Genomic DNA, 21291 nt, shown 5'->3' on the forward strand with positions numbered 1-21291 from the left:
GATTTAACATTCATACTTAATGGTTCATAATCCGTCTCAGCTTCCATAATGAATTTTTCAAAATGATCTTCATCGTTCAGTATTCCCTTGAGTTCCTCCACTGGAAGGTCAGCCAACTTTGCACTATAAAAACAGTTATTAAGTCAGGAATTTTTAAAACTTTTACTTAAAAACCTTAATGTAATTAGATTTTCTTTTAAGAAAATACTACTTTACATCAAATCAAGAGGGTCAAGGAAATTTCATATTTTTTATATGTACGAAGTAGATATCAATGTTTGTCTGTTTGTTAGAATGACCGATCATAACTCATGAACCCCTTCACCGATTTGCCTTAAATTTTGATTGGAAACTCAAAGCAAAAAAAATTCTAAGTTGAGTAATCTGGCTTTTGTAGAAAAAAAAAATTGTTTCCATGCAAAGATGGGTTCCCAAACTTGTAAATATTATATGACAGAGCGACATTCACGAAATAACGTTGAAAACAGATATGCTTGGATAGAGAAATGATGAGCAAGAAAACGGCTGGGGTTGCTGATTGATTAAATTTTAGAAATAAAAAAATAAAACATATATCAATGGCCAATTATTTTGATTTAAAGGGTTTCTTTGTAAATTGAAGAGTATCTTAGAACTACATTAAAAATCATTTTAAAGAACATTTTAAGAATTAAATGAAATCAACTCACATAAATCAACTTGAAGGACTGCAGATCCTCTATTAAAATTAAGATTTATACCTGAGCGGATCTGGAGATGTATTTACTGCTGAACCTGCAGATGGGGGTAGGACGCAGTAGGACGGAGAGAGTGCTGCTACTCCTTGAGACCGAGCTCCAGGATTTTGGAGCTGAAGACTAGATTTCTTGAGCTCCTGTTTAATTGCTCCAATAACCATACCAAGGTCAGAATGCTGAGAGAAGTTTCTAGAACAATTGACAATAAATACAGGGGAGAAAAAATAGATTTGATATGTAAAAAGAGAAAAAAACTTGGACATGAAAAGGCAATTTATTTATTTCTTTTTATTTCTTTTCACCCAAAAAATTCCTTTATTTTCCCCACTTCAGCGAATAAAAACAACTCATGGTGTTAGGGGAGATAATTTGTCGAGAAAATATACACCCTTGTTTGTCTAAATATGAATGTTTTATCAACAGTGCGTAACTTTTACCTTGACGTAACCATTCATAAAAAAACCTACCCTTAACATAATCAACCGAAACGTTGTTAATCTATTTCGAAAAAGAGAAACGTAAATGTAGTTTTCAAGTGACCCTCCACTTACAGACTGGTCTGTCTGATTAACAACAATACCCTTCAAAGCTTTGAATTATCTAAAATGAATGAGATATCCATGTTTCCAATTTGAAATTTATATTTCAATTGTGACTTCTCAATAAAAATGACTGGCAGATTTTCTGCTTACAAAACCAACAAATCGAAATGTACCAAACCACGCCTTTATCAACCGTAACGTAACCAACAGCTAGTTAACCAATTCTAACCTAGCTAACAGAAACGCCTCATACCGTAACATAATTAATCAGACCGAAATGGAACGTAACATAACGTAGCCTACCTAAGTCCAGGAGAATCAATTCTACCAGATGAATCAACCCAAGGATGCAATACAGCAGGGGAGATTTCAACAAGAGGCTAAAACAACCAAGAATATATTTTTTTTGGGCCGATTGTATATTTGCATAAATGAATACCTTATATCACATCGAATAAAAACGTAATTGTAATCCAAGAAGTAAGTTTTGTTTTGAAACATAACAAAGAACTCATAGTTGCAGTGCTTATGATCCATTTCATTTGGATGCGGATTCAGATCCTGGATACTGGTCATGAATTTTAAAAAAAGAAGAATTTTTAAATTATTTTCATCTTTTCTCGTTTCATTTTATGCTAAAACTAGATTATCTATTCAGTGATAAGTAAATCTCTCTTTTTTGAACAAGTTGGATTTGGGTTTTAAGAGCAAAAAGTTTTAGTTAATATTTTGCCACTTCTTGATTAGGATCCAACGGATCAGGATCCGGATCCTGAGCACTGGTGAGATAAAAAAAAATGTGCAAGAAGATTTATTCTAAGTTCCTTCTGGTTTGGGAAGTTGTCTGGTAGCTTGATGACGAGGATGAGGGAGTGCCCGGAGGAGTTGAAGCTCACGCTGATCAATAATATACATTTACGTTTCATTAAGTTATTTTCATATTTTGGACTATATTCATTATTTAACCTGTTAGTGACATTTTATGTGTTTTAACCCTTTTACAGGGACTGTAAGCGTCCATGCAAAGATGGAAATGATCAATTCACAAAAATACCCTTGAAACCTTTATCTGATCAATAGTGTGAAAGATATTGTCGCTATTCAAGGGTTCGAAGTAATATATGTCACTTTTGTAGAGACCCCATAATTGAAAAATTATCAATTTTCAAACTAACAAACATTGATATCTAATTGATACTTGATCAGATGAATCTTTTAAATGTACCGTTGTGAATCGGGCATTGTCATCTTTGCAAGGAGGTTCACTTGAAATTATCTTTACTTCATCAAGGTTATGTAATTCGTGTAATTAGTTTCCTGTATTCTTTGTTAGGAACAACCTCTGTAACATTATCATGGAACACACTAAATAACAGATAAAAATTAAGATACAAAATAATATAAAAAATATATAATTTTTACTTTTTAAACTAATTTAAAAAGCTAAAAGATGAAAATACCGATATGCACTAGATACAACTGAATAAAAAATTACCGAAGAGTGTTTATTTGTCTGGATCGACTCAGTCGTATATCTGTCTGAAACTTCATTTTGAAATCTGGAAAAATTAACAAAAATATCAATCAATCAATCAATCAATGAATCTGTCAGGATCCTACAGCTGCAGATATCTTGTGTCTCAAGGTTGCCATGGTGATCAGTATTGCCTCCTCACTTCGTATTGTTCTAGAACCCTAAAATTAAAACACGGAGATTGAAAAAAATTTATAGAAAATTGCTGATTTCTGAAAAAGAATATTTCATCCTTCTCTTATTAAAATCTGGGTATATTACTAGTTATCTATCATAGTCATGAGCAACAGCAAACTTTGAAATTCTCAGATAGGTTCCCATTCAGATTTACACTTGATTTAATTCAACCAATTAAAGGGAGTGATCGAGATTAGTTTCTGTAATCTCTCATTGTTAACAAACATTTTCTGTAGATTTTTTGGAATTTTTATTGAAAAGACGACATTTAAAGAATTTGTAGAAATCTGCGGACAAATTCTTAGAAAATAAGAAATTCAATATAATGATGATAAAGAAAATATTTAATTCTAACTTTGATTTATTGACAATTTCTTTTGAGAAATATGTTCCTAAACATCTAATTAGTTTATTATAGAATTTTTCGTCGCTGTTATTTAAATCTGCGAACAAATTCGTAAAGAATAAGAAATTCAAAATCATGATGAAAAAGAAATAATTGATTCCAAAGCATTGATTTATTGAGAAAATTTTAATTTAGAAATATGTTCCTATACAGCTAATCAGTTTACTGTAGAATTTATTTTTACATTTGTTGTCGTTATTTCATAATTTAAAAAAAATCGATTCTCAAAACGTAACCACCCAAATGGATTATTTTGAACGTCGACTTTGCGTTCAAACTCAGTAATTACACATCATTGTAATGTTTTGTATGTCTGAAATAAATCATTAAAAATTTCTCCTCAATACTACATTCTCAGTTCAACTACCATGCATGGGAGAATGCCGGTCACTCCCTTTAACAAAAAAAATCAAATATCTTGTTGTGAATACCTGACTTGGACATGTATTTATATACTGATCAAACAGATCTTTTGGATCATTTACTTGCAACTGTTCATCAACCTAGAAAACATTTTGTATTCAAGGAACAAAATAACTAAATTAGGCTGATCTTAACTTTATTTCAAATCTTTTATTGTTGAGAAAGTTTGCAAGATAACANTACTTTGCAAGATTTTTTGAAATTTTTAAACCAAGCTAAACCAATCTACTAAATTGCTTTAGACAAATTGATATTTTTAGAATAAGAAAAATAAAAACAAAAAGAGAAATAGTTACAGAACGTACAGAGAGTAGATTCAATACCTATTTTGTGACAAATTTCGAAGTCAGTTTAAATATGTTTTATGTCTTATACAATGAGACTCATAAATGTGGAAAAAGACGACTAACTTCAAGACACACGTAAATATTTTACCCAGAGATTTACAAGAGATTGTCGTCTTCATATTTCTCAGTTTTATGAGTCTCAGTGTACATAAATATATAATTACCTCTAAGGCTGCCTCTATTCCTCCAACCCCACCAAACACAATTAGAAGATGTTTAAACTCAGGCAGTGTACAATCATCAACATCAGTTCCCTTTAAAAAAGAATTGTTGTCATAATCTCGAGTGATCCATTTCACTTACCTTTACCTTTCTAATTGAAAAAAAACTTTGGATAGATTATACATTCCAAAGAATGTATAGACTTTTCGTAACCCCAACTTTAGCACAATTTTTATTGCAATTTTGTATATTTTCTTTAACCATTTAAAAAAGGTGAGAATTTAAGCAAGGATGGCTTTTCAATTTCCCCCTCAAGTCAAAATAAAGTTTTTTTTTGTGTGTGTGGGGTGGGAATTTATCCCCTATTTATCTAAAATTGATAAAAAAAATTCTTTGTTAATCCAGAAGTCTCAACTTTTCGTAGAAAAATTACCTGATTCTGTTGTTTCTTTAAGCGTACTTAAATGAAAAAGTCACATAAAATTACGCTGACAGTTTCTTTATACCTTTATTATTATTCAACGAAATAATAAAAAAAAGATTGCAATAAAAAGAGCTGCAACTCTGGGCAATATGCGTAATAATTGGGAGAAACAAAAGCAGGAAAATGCGTTTTCCCCCTGTCTACAAGAGACTAGAATGCGTAGAGCTACAAGAGAGGATCAGAAAACAGATGTATGATCAGCTAAAAAGAAGATACAACAGCCAGAGAGACTAAATTTACTCCGCTTTTTAAAATTTTTGTTAAAATTGAAATTACAAAATAAATTATTTAACGACAATTTGACAAATGTACATTAAACGAATTTAAGATTTTTAAAGAAAAGAAACATTTTACCTTCTCTGAAGTTCCAAGAGTAAGATCGTAACCATCTGGGAAAGGACATCCTGTTAGAACACTTGAAAGATCTTTTGCTATTCTTACAGTGTATCCCCAGTACAATCCTAAAATAGCATTGATTAGTTATCTACAATAAAATAAAAATAAAAATAATAAAAAACTTGCGACTAGTAATTTTAACTTTAGCAAGCAAGAATCCCTTCGTCAGCAATAGCTATAAAATACGACTATCAATGCACCAATTGTTCATGACACCAGCTCTCCGTAACCTACAACACTGATCAATAATCCAGGGGGGGGGGGCCGGATTCATTTTAAGGGGGTTTCGTCAGTTTTTTGATATTACAAAATGAAACATCATCATCAAACATCTGTAAATCTATCCAGACAGACAAGGAGAGATCACAACAAATTCTAACAAATTAGGGAAACCTAACCTGCTTTAGTTCTAGGTTCACTTGGAGATACAACTTTACCAGATAACTTCTTATCCCATTCATAGTCATCACTTCAAACAAATAAACACATAATAATCCAAAAATATTGTGTACAATTTACATTACACTGTACGTACAACATATCACTTGTTTAGACTTGATATTTACATTCTCGTTAGTAGTCTTTTAATATTATAATTGAGAAAACAATTATTTAAATGGAATCCAGACAACAGAACACGACATTCTTTTACTGAGTGCACAAAATCATTAAAAAAAATTACCTTAATCTGACAGTTACCCTCATTCCAGGCTTTATACTACGCTTAATCATACAATCCCCTGAAATATTGATGATTTTAAAAACACAGATCTGAGAATTCTCAAAATTTTCTCAATTAAAAAACGGCAGTTGTTGCTGATCTAGTCAGAAAAAATTCAATAGATTTTAAAAGTTACTACGTTAGGGGATACGTATTTAATACAATTTTGAAAATATCATTATTCAATTCATTACTTTAAGATGTAATCTTAAATCCAACTATGTTAGTTTACAGGATTGTTAAAAGCTTGAAAAATATCTTAAGACAGATGATTTAGGTTTAAAACATAAAACATTAATAAATCATAAGAAATTCTCATCCTTTTCAAACTAATTAACAATTTCATGTCATCAATTAAATACCTTTGAGTCCAATATTGACAAAGCAGGATCCTTCTTTGGCTGGTCTATCCGTTACTATTCCTTCTCTGTATAAGCTAGACTCTTGAGTTCTAAAATGAAATCTTTAATTTCAAGAACAAATTTGATTTCATTTTCATGAAAAAGCCAAAAACTATTTTAGAAAAAAATATCTTTAAGGGAGTGACCGGCAATGTATGGTGGTTGAACTAAATTTGTAGTATTGTGGAATTTTTTTTTTTAGAATTCATTTGAGACATATAAAACGTTTTTACGACGTAAATTTACTAAGTTTGAGTGAGTTGATAACGACGACAAAAAATGTAAACAAAATTCTACAGTAAACCAATTAGTTGTTTAAAAACAGATTGAGAAAATAAAAATTAACTCTTATTATTGAAAATAAGTAATCTTATTCAATTGCTAGTTTCTATAATCTTTCATTATTCACAAAGATTTTCTATAGATTTTAAGTTATTTTTATTGAAAACACGATATTTAAAGAATTTTTAGATCAAATCAATAGAAAATAAGAAATTTAATGTAACGATGAAGGAAATAATTGATTTTATCATTGATTTATTGAGAAATTTCTTTCGAGAAATATGTTCCTGAACATCTAATTAGTTTACTGTAGAATTTTTACTTTATTTTTCGTCGTCGTTATTTAAATCTGCGAACAAATTCGGAAAGAATAAGAAATTCAATATTACGATGAAAAAGAAATAATTGATTCTAAAGCATTGATTTATTGAGAAAATTTCAATTGAGAAATATGTTCCTAAACATCTTATTAGTTTAATAGAATTTTTACTAAATTTCTTGTCGTCGCATTTAATGAACAAAAAACCCGATTTTGAAAACTTTCCAACCAAAATTCATGATTTTGAACGTCGACTTTGCACTCTGACTCAAACTCAGTAATTATGCATCGTAGAAACGTTTTATATGTCTCAAATGAATCTCATTTTTTTTTCTGCAATACCGCATACTCAGTACAACAACCATACAGTGCCGGTCACCCCCTTTAATCAAATTAAGTTAAAAATGAATTTTATTAAAGACATCTATTTTCAAAAATGTCCGATTCACAACGGTACCCTTGAACCATTTATCTGATGAATAGTGTAGAAGATATTGTAGTTTTTCTCGGTATAAGTGTTTTATTCTGATAAATCTAATTCATACTTGATCAAACAGCTTTGGTACTGTTGTGAATAGGGCATCAAATCAAAACAAATCAAATCAAATCAAATCAAATCATGAATGTTGGGGAAGCTTAAGGCTCCATTTCTCAACCTAGAGTTTCAATTCCTGAATGAGAAATGGTTTTTCAGCCCGGATTTGAACTCAATTCTGACTTTTACAATGTATCTAGTTGGTGACAAAATCCCAGCAACACGACCAAGTTTGAGCCATGCAACCATTTTTGGCACCCATTCATTCATGAAGGATCATCATTATGGTAAATATGAATGAAGGGGAGCCCCCCACGATGGTGTGCTTTGTCTCTGCTATGTATTGCCAACTTTACAATACATTGAGGACCACTTGAAATACACTTAAACAGTCAATTTAAAATAGCAATAACCTGCTGTATATTTACCTGAGATGATGTGGCATATCAGTAAGATTGAGTACCCCAGCGAACTGGAGATCCTTGTGGATCGGGAAAATAACTTGCTGTATATTTACCTGAGATGATGTGGCATATCAGTAGGATTGAGTACCCCAGCGAACTGTAGATCCTTGTGGATCGGGAAAATAACTTGCTGTATATTTACCTGAGATGATGTGGCATATCAGTAGGATTGAGTACCCCAGCGAACTGGAGATCCTTGTGGATTGGGAAAAAATGCTTTCTGAATACGCAAATACCTTTATTGAAATTGCAGCAATAAATCTATTGAAAGGAACATTGATATTTTGGAAATAATCTTGAAATCGTTCGAATTTTTAAAATTATTCAATATTCAAACAAAATTTTCTTTTTTTGTCATGTTCATTGTCCACAATGTACAACTTAAAAAGTAATATTTCTTAAATTTGTATTTTTGTTCATTGTTTTTAAAGGAATGTGTTCCTAAGATATTGAGGGCACTCAAGGTACTGAAGTATCTTTGATAACTGTTCACAACCACGAGACTTCTTTACTCTAAATAAAGGTTAATAAAGTTGGTTGCAATTAACAATTCTTTTTCATTAAGGACAGAGGTATATGATTTCTTTGAGGGGATTAAGCCCACAATGCCCCCTCCTCCAAAACAAATTTCTACAAACACCCCAGATAAAAGAGTATTCTTTTTGAGTATCTGATTAAGTAATAATTATATTTGACTGTAATTTTCGGGTTCTGAAAAAGCGGAAGAAAACACATCCAGTACGTTGCAATACCTATCTTGCACTTTCCACTAAATGCACAATATGTTTTGTCAATAAAACCCTTAACCCCATTCCTAACCTGGCGATAACAAAAGAAACCCTTGCCTCAACTTTAAATTTTCGAATCCCAGAATCAAAATTTGATTATTAAATTTAAAGAATTGTTTGAAATACCAAAGGTATACTCTACAGCATCATGATGCAAACACATAAGTATTTAAAATTTGAGATATTTTCAATTTTGTTAAAATCCTTAAAAATATTAAATTTAATTAATTTAAAATATTTTACTACTTACACGAGGTCACTGTTAATTTTATCTTTTACTCCTTCGTCATCGTAAACAACAACTTCATCAACACTAAACACTGCAGCGGCCCGGGCAACCTGACCAGCTAATAAAACGAGATGAAAACTAATTAAAGAACAATTTCATTGCTAGGCTTCCATGACGATCTGCGCAGTTATAGCAAATCTGGGCCTGACAGGTTCAACCCGTATGACGTTTATTGATTACAAAAAAAAACAAAAAAAGAAAAATATATAAATGGAAGTGACAACTCTGGTGCTTTGCTAACGAATTTTAGTCTTTGCTTAAAGTCAAATGAATTTGATCTCTACTAATTAGAAATGTTTTATATTTTTATAACAAATTATTAGATTCCTAAGTATGTTCTCAGTTCAGGGGTTTGTGCATTGTCCAGGATAGAACCAGGAACAGCAATACTAAAATAAAAAATCTAATAAGGTTTCCGAGAAACCACAAAATTAGGAATCTTTTCATTTTAGGAAATTTTTTAATTAGGAACTTTATGAGGTTTCAGAAAATACTAAAAATACGAAATTTGATGAGGCTTTAAACTATACTTAATCAATTAATTTTGGGCTTAAAATATTATATCAGGCATTATTAGTTTTAAAAGCATTCTTATATTTAAAAATAAATCAAGTTTCGGAGGAGAGAGGTTGCTGAACTACTGTTTAAAATCCTGAGTCACCGATTCAAAGTTAAAGAAAATGATGAGGATTTTAATCGGTGATTTGAGATTAATTTATAAAATTTGGTTCCTGATTTCCAAAATTCTTTTGAGTCTAGAGCTAATTTTCAGAAAATAATTATAAGATTACGAATCATTATACCAAAAAAGACACACTAGAAACAATTTAACAAACCTTATAGTATAATTTCTTCCTTTCACGTCTGAACTTAACTCACTGAAGAAACATCAAAGATTATTATTGACAAATTATTTTCGTTTCTGGAATAAATTACATTTTTTAAAGATAATTCAATATTAAGTTGGCTTAAGGGGGACGCCCCCCTTGGATAGTTGGGGGCACGTCCAACTTTCAGGAAAAATTAGTCACTAGTGGCGCAAAAAGATTTTTATAAAAATATAAAAAATAAATCAATACTCATTTAACACATTTCCCACTTCCACCCCCAACTTGTCAGGGTTTGGACATAATAATAATAATGACCAAGTTTCTTCTGGAATAAAATTATTCAATTATACCCCTCTCCTGAAAAATATCGTAAGCCACCCCTGAAAAGAGGGTGACTAAAAAGCTATGAATGTTTCCTGATAATATTTTTTGGAACAGGTTTAGCGGAGTTCGAAGCAACAGATTTCATAAGTTCTCTTCTCTCCAGGTTTTTAATTATTTTCTCAGCAGTCCGCTCTTTCTTCTCCTTCTTCAGTCTCTTCAACTCCTGGCAAAACCAGTTCATTACAAAAATTTAAAAAAAATGTTACAAATTGATGATGTTCAAAAGATTAACATTAACATTAACGTCAACGTCAACGTCAACGTCAACGTCAACGTCAACGTCAACGTCAACGTCAACGTCAACGTCAACGTCAACATAAGATTAACATTGTCAGTTAAAAGAAAATGTACAAAATACAAAGTTAGGACCAAAATATCCAGAAAAGAATAGTCAAATCAACATAAGCCACCGAAATTGTGCATTTAACTTAATGACTGATTAAATACGTTGATGGTATAACTATTTAATTCAAAACTACTTCAAAAACAATAAAATATTGCTAAAATGTCGTCTTCTTATTCCATAGTTTTCTGGTTCTTATCAAAAATTACATTTTTGGGCATACAATTAGTTTTAAAAGGTTACAAATAAAAGAAAATAATCCAAATGTAACATTGCCGACCTAAATTTTCCCGCAAAAATAATGCGAATTGAGCTGAAAACTTTAGGCTCCGCATCAAAATTATATGGATCCTTAGCACTGAACCAAAGTCAGCTGTTCACAAGCCGGCATTTAGAGCATTTTAACAAATATAAATTTTTGATTATCATGTTAATATGAACTTAATAAAAAACATATTTTATTACATTTAAGGAGAGTTGGTTCTTTTGAACATTAGTCTTAATAAACAACAATAAAAAATTACATTTCTTTAGTCGATCATTAGTCAAATTAATATGATTCCACAAATGCGGGAAAATCAAATATCGGTCTTTTAAAAGTTTAAGAGCGCATCTCTAATAACTAGAAATTAATCTAAAGACTAAATTAGGCTTCAGATTAGCAAAGAGAGAGGATCAAGCATTGATCTCGATATCAACCATTCTAAAGTTTTCAGCTCTGATTACATTAAGTTTACAATCTCCATTTTCCATCACGGAAGTTTTTTCAATTAAAAGTAAAAAATTAGGTTCCTTGGTTGGTAAAATTTTATGCTTTTCCATTTTATCTGAAAATTATAAGAAACTAAATAAACTGAGTATTCAGAACAAAAATGAAAAATATTAATTATAAATAAATGCTAGAATAGTCAAAGCATGCAGCTACCACAAAGTTGAGGATTGAAAGACATTTTAAAAACTCAACAATATACCGACTGATTTTTTCTCATAACACTAAAAGATTTCTAAGTATTAAAATTTTAAGGTTTAAGCTAATATTAAAGGACTCCTTTTTCTTTGGCGTAAAGTGATGAAGTATTAACGGAGGGTTTTATATCACAGCTACATAGTTAGAGAGCTAGACTGGAACTGTTGGCAGGATGAGGCTGAGGAGAACTGTATCTGCTGAGTAGAGATGGTTTGAAGGTCGGAGTAGAGGAAGTATCCTTGCACTCTCTCCCCCCGCAGACACTGAACCAACCACTCCGCGTTATCCCTCCACATATGGGAGAACGGCATATCTAATCATATTTTTCATTCAAGACACTCTAACCAATCAAGATTTTACACATAGAATCCCTCCTTATCACCAATCCTTTCGCTTTCAATCAATTAACTCTCCCAAAGGAACTAAACGCCTGCCCCAAGTTTTCTTTTCTAATCATTATATCTTTGAAAATGGTGTCATAGATCTACCAAAGGTTTTCACTATTTCAGTTGAATAAAAAGAAGTTGAAAAATTAAAACTAGAAATATTAAAGGAGATTAAAACAAAACCTAACTAATTAAAGAAGAAAATGACAATAAGTTTTTAGATTAAAAATGAGTGAATGAATAAGATCCTTGAATGTTGAACCACTCCGGTCTAATTTCTGAAGTACATCTTGGTTCTCCAACCCAACGCAATGCACGGAATATATGAATCTAAACAAAATTACCCGTCAAAATCTAAGCTTCAGTGATAATCATAAACTGTGAAGTAGGAAGACGACCGATGGGACACAAGATATAAAAATTAATTAATGGGTGTTTTACTCAAATCGTTATTGGGCCTGCGTGATGTGAGGAACTTTATCTTGGAATCCAACTACGAGACCTATCTAACCTGCATGATATGAGGAACTATGTCCTCGAGTCCAACTACTAGATCTGTCTAACCTGCATGATATGAGGAACTAGACCAGGATCTGAGAACTCATATTCAATATATCCTGCAGGAACTATATCCTGGAGTCCAACTACTAGCCCTGTTTCCTCTTCAAGCTCTCGTATTGCAGCTCCCTCTAAACTCTCATTCTTCTCCACCTATTAAAATCTATTTAAGGACGTAACTTTAAGTGACCCTCCGATCTCCATTATAGATTGGAATTAATGAGATATCCTTTAAATATCTGGAAAATTGATCAATTTAAACTGAGGTTCTACATAGAAAACCGCCAATATCTTCCTCATTGTAACTAGGATAAAAAATTTATGGGACACCGTTGTGAATCGGACATTCCACTTTTTTTTAAAACACCACCAAGAAACGTCAAAAATGACTGATGAAGTACAGTGGGACTCAAATGAAATAAAATGAATTCAGACCTTAAGGACTGTCCTACTTCAATTCCACTCTAGAATTCCAAAATGACTTTACTACTTTTAAGCTGTGGAGTATGAATACAACAATAAGAATCAAGTAATTGGTTGAACTATCAATAATTGAAAAACAATCCAATTAACATACGAGGGGTTACAAGCAGTCTTCCTATATTCACCATGTATAAAAATGGTTACCTTTCCAGCGAATGTATGCTGCCACAGACCTGTTCCAAACCCGCGTAGTTTCATCCCTAATAGTACACTGTTATCCCTTCATCCAGACAATAATATTGTATACGAGGGGAAAATTATTTATTGCGATTGTTAGTTTTCATGAGCTTTTTCTTCTTTTCTTCTGTAATTATTAATCATAACGACACAATGGGGAAACATATAAAACAGAGAAATCAGCATCTATAGTTCCAAGTTTCCAAGGTTTACAATTGGGGGGGGGGGGGGCACTGTATTTTAGCCCCCTGTATTCATACACCCATGCATGATTTAAGTCTCATTTCCCAAGATAATATTGTCTGCCTTGTTATCTGTACTCCTGCATAAACAACTCTAGGTTTCTCTGGGTCAAAATACATTTTCTCTTCTTCTCATCTGAAACATGGATTCTATCTTACATATTCTAAATATGCAGAATAAAAGTGGGAACAATTATAAAAATATTTACAACTTTAGATTAATTATAATACTATGTATTTTAATGGATTATCATACAAGGATTAACAACTCAGGATTTCAAGTATAAAATATTCACAAAACATTAGTTTGTAAGAGAACATGATAAGGTGTTTAAACCAGCAGAATACAAAATGATTTTTTTATAATTTTACAAATTCCGAATAAATGCACAATAATAATAAAACAAAATTTGTAGGAACATTTTAGGTTAATTATGTATTTGTTTAGGATCCTAATATTTGGTCGAAATTCTAGTTTGAGTTAACAGAATTAATTGAAAAAAAAACTTTTTAAGAATAAACCAGGGATACTCCATGTAGGTTTCCAACCAGGGATACTCAAGGTAGGTTTACAACCAGGGATACTCCAGTTAGGTTTACAACCAAGGATACTCCAGGTAGGCTTACAACCAGGGATACTCCAGGTAGGCTTACAACCAGGGATACTCCAGGTAGGTTTACAACCAGGGATACTCCAGGTAGGTTTACAACCAGGGATACTCCAGGTAGGTTTCCAACCAGGGGATACTCCAGGTAAGTTTACAACCAGGGATACTACAGGTAGGTTTCAAACCAGGGGATACTCCAGGTAGGTTTACAACCAGGGATGCCAGGCAGGATCCATCCGACAGAGATTGTCAGCACTACAAGCTGCAGCAACCAGGGTTCCAACCTAAAAAAAATTTAACCAAATGAGCAAAGAATAGAAACATGTGAGAATAAATCTAAATTCGATACTGGTTCCCGAAATTTACGAATATAAAACCCACCTTACTCTCTGTACCATCAAACTGTGAGAGAGACTGGAGACGAGCTGTGATCGCTGTTAGAGCTTTTCCAACCATTGAGATTATTATTTCTCCGTCCTTATTCTCAGGCTAAACAAATCACATTTTATCTTAATTTAACAAACTAGAAACAAAAATCACAAATCAAATCAAATCAAATCAAATCAAATCAAATCAAATCAAATCAAATCAAATCAAATCAAATCAAATCAAATCAAATCAAATCAAATCAAATCAACGAAATAATATTCGTTAAGGGACTGTAAACGTAATTTTAAGTTGCCCTCTATTTACAGAGTGGCGTGACCGATAACAAAATTGGTTATTTTTAATTGGTGTTTCACTTCAAAAAAGTGACTTGTGGATTTACAAAAATAACTTCATAAAATTTTTGACCATTGTGAATTGGTCTTTAAATTACAAAAATAGTCGTCTTATAAGATAATATTTATATTTGCGTACTGTAAACTGTTTAGTGGTCTAATCATTACCTGCTGCTGACCATTTGTATCAATAATGGTTGAAACATTAGGATCTGAATTCTTCTTGTGCCAGCTTATCATCTCATCACGTAGAACTGCACGCAGCAATGCCTGAAATAATCAATAAATAAGTAACTAGATGAATAAGAAATATGGAATAAAAAATTAAAGGAGGAAAGGAGCTCGAGAAATCAAGAAGTAGAAGAATAAAGGAAGTAGAAATAAATAAATCAAGGAATAAACGAAAAAATGAGTAAGTGAATGACTAATGTGGAATGGTAGAATGAACAGCTTGTATTGTAACCTGTATTTTGAATGACGGATGGACGAGACATCTAGCGGCAGCAATCATACTCGCAGTAAGAGGACCGGATACACCTACGTTAGTTATCAACTCTGTCAGGTTTGGAGTTAACCTGAATGGAACTGGTCTGTTAGCCTCAAGCTCCCCAGTAACATCATCTATGTCGAACTTGAAGTAGGAAATATTCAGCAGCCCGCTGTCCTGAAATATAAAAAAATTAAATTTAAAATCTAATGGAAATAAAATAGAATGAAGTATTGAGAAAATAAAAACTAAATAAAATTAAAACAGTTGAAAAAATTTAAAAATAAATTAATAATCACATCACATCACATCACATCACATCACATCACATCACATCACATCACATCACATCACATCACATCACATCACATCACATCACATCACATCAAACCTTCCTCCATCCCTACCTGGTGTATATAGAGAATTTCTGGGTTAAGTCTGGTCAGATGAAGAACGTACTCTGTGAACCCGGCCAGAGCCAGCTGTAGAGTTAATACCTACACATTTTGTTCAAATTAATAATTTAAAAAAAGGAAGTGTTGAAGAAAAAAGTAGCAATATTTATAAGAATGTTAACTACATAGTTGTCTAAAAATGCAAAGGTGGGATCAAAACTTTAAGAGAGATTTAGATTTATGAGTTAGCCCCTGTCCCGGTCCCTAGTCCTAAATTCCTGGGTCCTCCTAATTTGGCCCTTACCCTTCTCTTGTGTCCAAGTGTTAACAGTTTGAACAAACCTTTCTAAAAGTCCAGTAGTCTGTAGCAGACTGGAAAGTGGAGGAGGCCCATTCTCTCACCAACGTTCTCGGAACCATGGAGGTCTGAACCTCTTTCAAGATGTCACGAAGCACCTACAATTAAGCAATTAAGACATATTTTTTAAAAGAAGTTTAGTGATTAACATAACATTNCCTTCTTACAAAGGTTTTAGTTGAATTAGATTTATATGTTTTTTTTCCAGGAAATTTTCCAGGGGGTTGCTTACTGCTTAGCCCCCAGACTCTTATTTGCACCCCTGGTTTTAATTAAACAAAACCCCCCCCTGACAAATTTCTGAATGTGACCCTGAAAGCAAACGATTGGTTTAAGTGCAACTGACCGTGTGGCTGGCCTGGCTTCCTCTGGCTTGAACTGATGATAATCTCTCGTAGTATTTATTGATTGTATTCTGGTAATCATATTGTCGTTTAGCACACCGCTGCTTATATATAGACAACAAACTAAAATATAGACAACATATAAATGATTTTCAAAAAAAAAGTTAAACGTTATAATTATCAAAAAGACAAAAGTTTTCTATACTGTATAACAAATAACAAATGATTACTTATCCAACACCAGAAGTTTACCATTATATAGATAAACAACTAATAAATTGTCAGCAAAAACAAAAAGATCAACATTTTTTACAAAAATCAAACAGAATTCTAGCTAGACAGAAGGGAATGGGATGGAAGGTCACTTTGAATTAAGTTAGCAGTCCCTTTAACAAAATATTAAATTAATTGTATTTATGTTTACCTAATACTGTTGGTATTATCCTGAACTAGACGCATCTGTGGACTGACCGCTACAACCCTCGCTACAGTCACGTTCAGGAACCTTCTACTCGTCTCCTTATGCTTGGCGAGCAAATGGTTGAGCATGCGCAGAAGCTGGAGCACGCGCTCTTCACGCCTGGCATCTGAGAGCCCACTGTCGTTGACAACGAGGTAGGGATAGATTTTCCCATTGTGTCCACGGATATATAATCTACGGGCTGCTGCACCATGCTTGTTTACTATCTCAACCTTAGAATTGTTTATGTTACAGTCTGTTTTTCTATCAGTTTTCAATCTTCTGGAATTTAGCTTTTCCTCCAAAATATAAAATAAGAACTTTTATTTTAAAACATCTTGAGTAAACTAAGTGAGCAAAATTTATAAGAATTATTCCACCATTAAATAATAATTTATCACTAAAAAGTATAAATACTACCTTTGGCATAAATCTCTGAATGCAAACGTAGTAGTGTGAGTATTTAGGAAGTAAGAACTCTCCAGGTAGCTCCACCTCTGCAGTAGACCTGGAGAAGTTGGAGAGAAACCTACACTTCTCCTCTATCAAGAAAGAGTTAGGCAGAGTCTTGGTTTTGGCTTCCAGTATTTTGATCCATTTCTTAAGTTTAAGAATCAGGTTCTGAAGTTTCATTGCGCCCGGAACGTTGAAATCAAAATCAGATTTGAACTGGTTTTTCATTCTCTGGAATACAGGATCCTGAAGGGTTGCTTGAGATCTACGATGCATGGCATCATTCCCAGAGCTATAGTTTCCTCCAACAGTGTTTCCAACATTCTCAACTCCGATCCCGAAAGTTGAAACAACTTTTTTGACAAAATTTAGCATATGAGGTGTAATTGTGGCTTCACTGATCGATGCACGATTGTCAAAAGATATCGCGTAACACTTGGCTAATCCTGCTCTAAGCTGTCTTTGTACTTCCTCATACCAATTCTCTCTGAACCAGACCATCTGATCTACTATACCCTCCAGGCTAGATAGTACTGTAGGGTGCAGGTCCCTCTGCATATGCATGATCTTAGAACATCTCCACATAGGAGCAGTGGCACGGATAGGTCCTGTCTCACTGCTAGTAGCAGCAGGTTCAGCTTGTTGGCTGGGACTACTTGATCTTCTCTCACTTTGCTCTCCAGCCTTTATCCTCTCCCTCTGTTCTATCTTGAGAGTAAGGTACAAGGTTCTGATGGGAAAATAAACTGCCTGGGGAAACATTCTACCAACTTGGGACAGTAGGTTCAACAGAGGTTTCCCTTCAATCCTGACTAGGCAGGTTAGAAGCTGAGGGATCCAGGGCAGCCATTGGATCGGAGGAACCCCGGTCATATATTTATCAACAGCCTCAGCTAGCTGGAGCTGTTCATCATCATAGGTCAGCAACCAGATTACTTTAGCCAAGTACTTTCTTGACTTTGATTCATTCTGTTGCCTGCAGGCGTGTAGGTAGCAGGTGATTGCTTCAACACCATACTTCATTTGCCTACCACCAGATTCTCTCGTGAATAGATGCTCCAAATAATCTCCCCAGAAAGCCCAAGCTTTAACTAGTGTGTCATGCATCTGAACAGCGGCACTAAATGCTTTATTAGCTTCTTCAGATCGTGCTATTTGTGCTAGGAGCATACCTTTCATTGCATAGAACTCTGCAGTCATCTCCCTGGTAAAATATTTGAGGTTTGTCGACTCAATGACCTCCAGTCCCTCTTGAAGCTCGTTCTTCCCTCTATCCACCGCCATCTGTACATAACACTTGACCTGCTGCCTGATCTTCTGGAAGCAGTCAACTATTGGCACACTAGTGATTGTGTAGATCTTAGACAAACTGTCTAGACATACCGAAGTGAGGTTCTGTTTCCTCGCCACCTTACCAAAGTGTATAATAGCCTGAGCTGAAGCGTGAACGCCAAGCATACTGTGATTACTCGCCTGATCATTCTCTTGGTGATAATGACTGGCAATGAATTGATAGTGCTGCTGTCTCCAGGTAAATATCTCGTTCCAATGACTGAGATTATCGCTGATGATAGGAAGTCGATTTTTCCAGGTTTTAACAATTGCTTTCATATCCTGGAGACTGTTCTGTCGACCATGTAAGAGACCTTGATGAATCTGCGCAGCCTCCTGGAGTTCCATAACCTGCTGTGCAGCCTGCAGGAGAGGAAGATGGATGTGAGAAACTAGCTTGGGCAATCTCTTCCACTCTCTCATAGCTAGGGAACTAGCATGCTCAACATATCTATCCACCATAGCTAGATGGGGATCATCAGGGGAGCAGATAGCAAGATATCCTCGGTATAGGTTAACCTTCCAAGCTATCTCACGTGGGCTAGCCTGCTCTACCTGCTGCAGAGCATCCTTCATGGTTCCCCACTGGTTGGAAACCCTCCAGGCTGCTTCAACTATTAAGCTCGGGTTACTAATACCACTCGAGTTTCCATATTCCAACAATGTTTCCCATTGATTTAACTCCTTGCTGCATTTGAGCCAGTGCTCCTCCCACAACTTTACCTCCTGCATTACTGTGGTGGAGGCAGGCTTGGTGTTAACATCATTCCTAAACTTAGACATAGCAAGCTCATAAGCTCCCTGGGCCTGCTCGAAAAACCCTTGCTGTTCATAGGCAATGGCAATATTAGTCTCGTTATACTTGGCCTTTTTTATCCAAAGTCCAGCCCACATATCCTCCTCATGGAGTAGATAATACAGCTCAGATAATCCATCCAGGGCCTCCTGAACTGGGGTAGCTGAGACTAAAGCGGAGGATGTAGAGGGTCCAGGTTCAAAATCAAACACCTCCTGTTGAACAATCTCCTTCTTAGGTTTGAGAACATCTCTGGGAGTTGGATCGAAAGCCTGCTGCTCAAGAAGAAGAGTTGTCCTGTGCCAGAGATTGTGAGATTTACCAAGATATTTGAGTAAAGTTGCAGGGATAGCTATCCCAGGTTGACATCTTGACAGCGCTTCTACAAATGTGTTGAGTGAGGAGGGCTGACAATCTTTCTGTATTACATGGCTCCCACTGCAGATGAAAGGGATTATCTCCGAAGCAAGAGTCTCCCTCTGTTTGTCCAGCAGGATGTTCCAGACTCTGGGGAAGAGGTCCAGCCAGAGGCGCTCTGCGAGGTTAGTGTCCATATGGCACATCTGAGATGTAGCATTTAGGAAAGTGAGAGTTTTCACCTCTTTAACGGAATCCATAAACTTATGCTGCCTGAGGACAAGGTTGTTCAATCCGTTCACACCATTCGAACCTAATTAATTTAAATGTTTAAAGGGAATGTTAGCGTAATTTTAAATGACAAGAAGACAATACCCGATTCACAACAGTACTCTTGAAACCTTAATCTGATAAAAACTGTTGAGGATAGCACCGTTTTTTAACTCTCAAAGTATTTATTTCTGACAATTTCTTTTTTGCTTTTTATTAGCAAGAAATGTGCAGAAATGTGCATTGTGCAAGTCTCTTTTTACAGAGAACCAGCAAAGGAAAATAAAAGGTTTAAAGAAACAAACATACTTTAACACACAAAGCTTTAAAGGGTATCGTTGTAAACAGGGCATAACCACCTTTGCATGGATGGTCACTTGAAATTACGCTTACAGTCCCTTTAAATAAAGTATAAAGAGTAATTGTGTAACATATTGAATTAATTAAACTTATTTAAAAACTTTATTTAATCATATTTTGACTTGACTTAAAGTCAAATGACCAATGGTTAAGAACAATAATACCAAGAACAACAAAACATTTTGGTTCATATGATAATGAGCAAAAAATAATTAAAGGATATTTTTTTTTCTTCTACAGACCATTGTTCCCAACAAATTCAAAAATGTTCCCATTAAAATTTTCGGCTTCATAAACAAGAATAAAAAGTCATTTTGGAAGAGAGGGGTAAAAACTATAATAAAATAAATAAATATATAAAATATGAAAGCTTTCAGTGACATAAGTTTTAAATAGTAAAATCTAGCCACTTGAAATATATAATGAGGAATACTGAGAAACTTTAATAAGCAACTTTATATTTATGAAATTTTGACATGAATTAAAATATATGTCCAATGACCATTGATCAAAACAAAAAAAGCAAAAAATACAAAGACATTTTGAATCATGTCATGAAAAAAATGAGCGAATAAATAAAGGGGGAATTGATGTTTTTTTATTGTTTATGACCAACAAATTCAATAACTTTCCCATTCCCATGTTTAAAATTCAGCTTCATAAATAAGAATAAAAAATCATCTATCTGTGAGGATAGAGGAAAATTAGGATATTTATGAAATATGAAAGCTTAAACTGTTATTAGTTTTAATAATAAAAATCTAGCCCCAAAATCTTTACCTTTTCCTATTTCCTTCTTGACATCAACTGACCCAGGTCCATGAACAGATAAATCTCCAAGATCTGTCAGATCACCTTCAGTCTGACTCTCCATACCATCACCATCATTATCCTGGGAATAAAAAAATTAAGATAGAAAATTATAAATACGGTGAAAGTGGTCAAAGGTAGTAGGGCTACAGGAGGGGGGGG

The 21291-nt window shown here is 33.8% G+C and overlaps 4 protein-coding genes across 4 annotated transcripts in view; all 4 read right to left on the reverse strand.

Annotated features, from left to right (window-relative positions):
• LOC111701337 (vacuolar protein sorting-associated protein 37A) overlaps positions 1-2846 on the reverse strand; it is a 7043-nt gene extending 4197 nt beyond the window's left edge. The window contains exons 1-6 of the mRNA XM_023472621.1: positions 2775-2846; positions 2597-2644; positions 2104-2176; positions 1583-1659; positions 741-926; positions 17-123 (exon numbers count right to left, since the gene is read on the reverse strand). Coding sequence (XP_023328389.1) covers positions 17-123; positions 741-926; positions 1583-1659; positions 2104-2176; positions 2597-2644; positions 2775-2830 — 547 coding nt within the window. The 5' untranslated portion in view covers positions 2831-2846. The remainder of the gene's footprint in view (positions 1-16; positions 124-740; positions 927-1582; positions 1660-2103; positions 2177-2596; positions 2645-2774) is intronic.
• On the reverse strand, positions 2838-11451 carry LOC111701178 (putative methyltransferase C9orf114). Its single transcript, XM_023472387.1, has 14 exons — positions 11357-11451; positions 10254-10384; positions 9844-9885; positions 9335-9396; positions 8969-9065; positions 8372-8443; positions 8073-8150; positions 6292-6380; positions 5891-5948; positions 5607-5677; positions 5167-5273; positions 4331-4420; positions 3828-3899; positions 2838-2974 (listed from the first exon to the last, which is right to left on the reverse strand). Exons 1-14 carry the CDS (start codon positions 11384-11386, stop codon positions 2888-2890), a joined length of 1086 nt encoding a protein of 361 aa, XP_023328155.1. The 5' UTR covers positions 11387-11451; the 3' UTR covers positions 2838-2887.
• Positions 11452-11559: 108 nt separating this feature from the next.
• Positions 11560-13518, reverse strand: LOC111701419 (7,8-dihydro-8-oxoguanine triphosphatase-like). Its single transcript, XM_023472740.1, has 5 exons — positions 13442-13518; positions 13103-13178; positions 12482-12628; positions 12166-12247; positions 11560-11844 (listed from the first exon to the last, which is right to left on the reverse strand). Exons 1-5 carry the CDS (start codon positions 13495-13497, stop codon positions 11666-11668), a joined length of 540 nt encoding a protein of 179 aa, XP_023328508.1. The 5' UTR covers positions 13498-13518; the 3' UTR covers positions 11560-11665.
• The window catches only part of LOC111700565 (transformation/transcription domain-associated protein-like), a 23158-nt gene continuing 15379 nt past the window's right edge, over positions 13513-21291 (reverse strand). The window contains exons 16-25 of the mRNA XM_023471566.1: positions 21100-21211; positions 17172-20002; positions 16716-16984; positions 16294-16414; positions 15932-16045; positions 15602-15691; positions 15171-15371; positions 14876-14977; positions 14367-14474; positions 13513-14269 (exon numbers count right to left, since the gene is read on the reverse strand). Of these exons, the coding sequence (XP_023327334.1) occupies positions 14192-14269; positions 14367-14474; positions 14876-14977; positions 15171-15371; positions 15602-15691; positions 15932-16045; positions 16294-16414; positions 16716-16984; positions 17172-20002; positions 21100-21211 (4026 nt within the window). The 3' untranslated portion in view covers positions 13513-14191. The remainder of the gene's footprint in view (positions 14270-14366; positions 14475-14875; positions 14978-15170; positions 15372-15601; positions 15692-15931; positions 16046-16293; positions 16415-16715; positions 16985-17171; positions 20003-21099; positions 21212-21291) is intronic.

This window comes from Eurytemora carolleeae, unplaced genomic scaffold (assembly GCF_000591075.1).
Source record: "Eurytemora carolleeae unplaced genomic scaffold, Eaff_2.0 scaffold101, whole genome shotgun sequence".
Lineage (NCBI taxonomy): Eukaryota > Metazoa > Arthropoda > Copepoda > Calanoida > Temoridae > Eurytemora > Eurytemora carolleeae.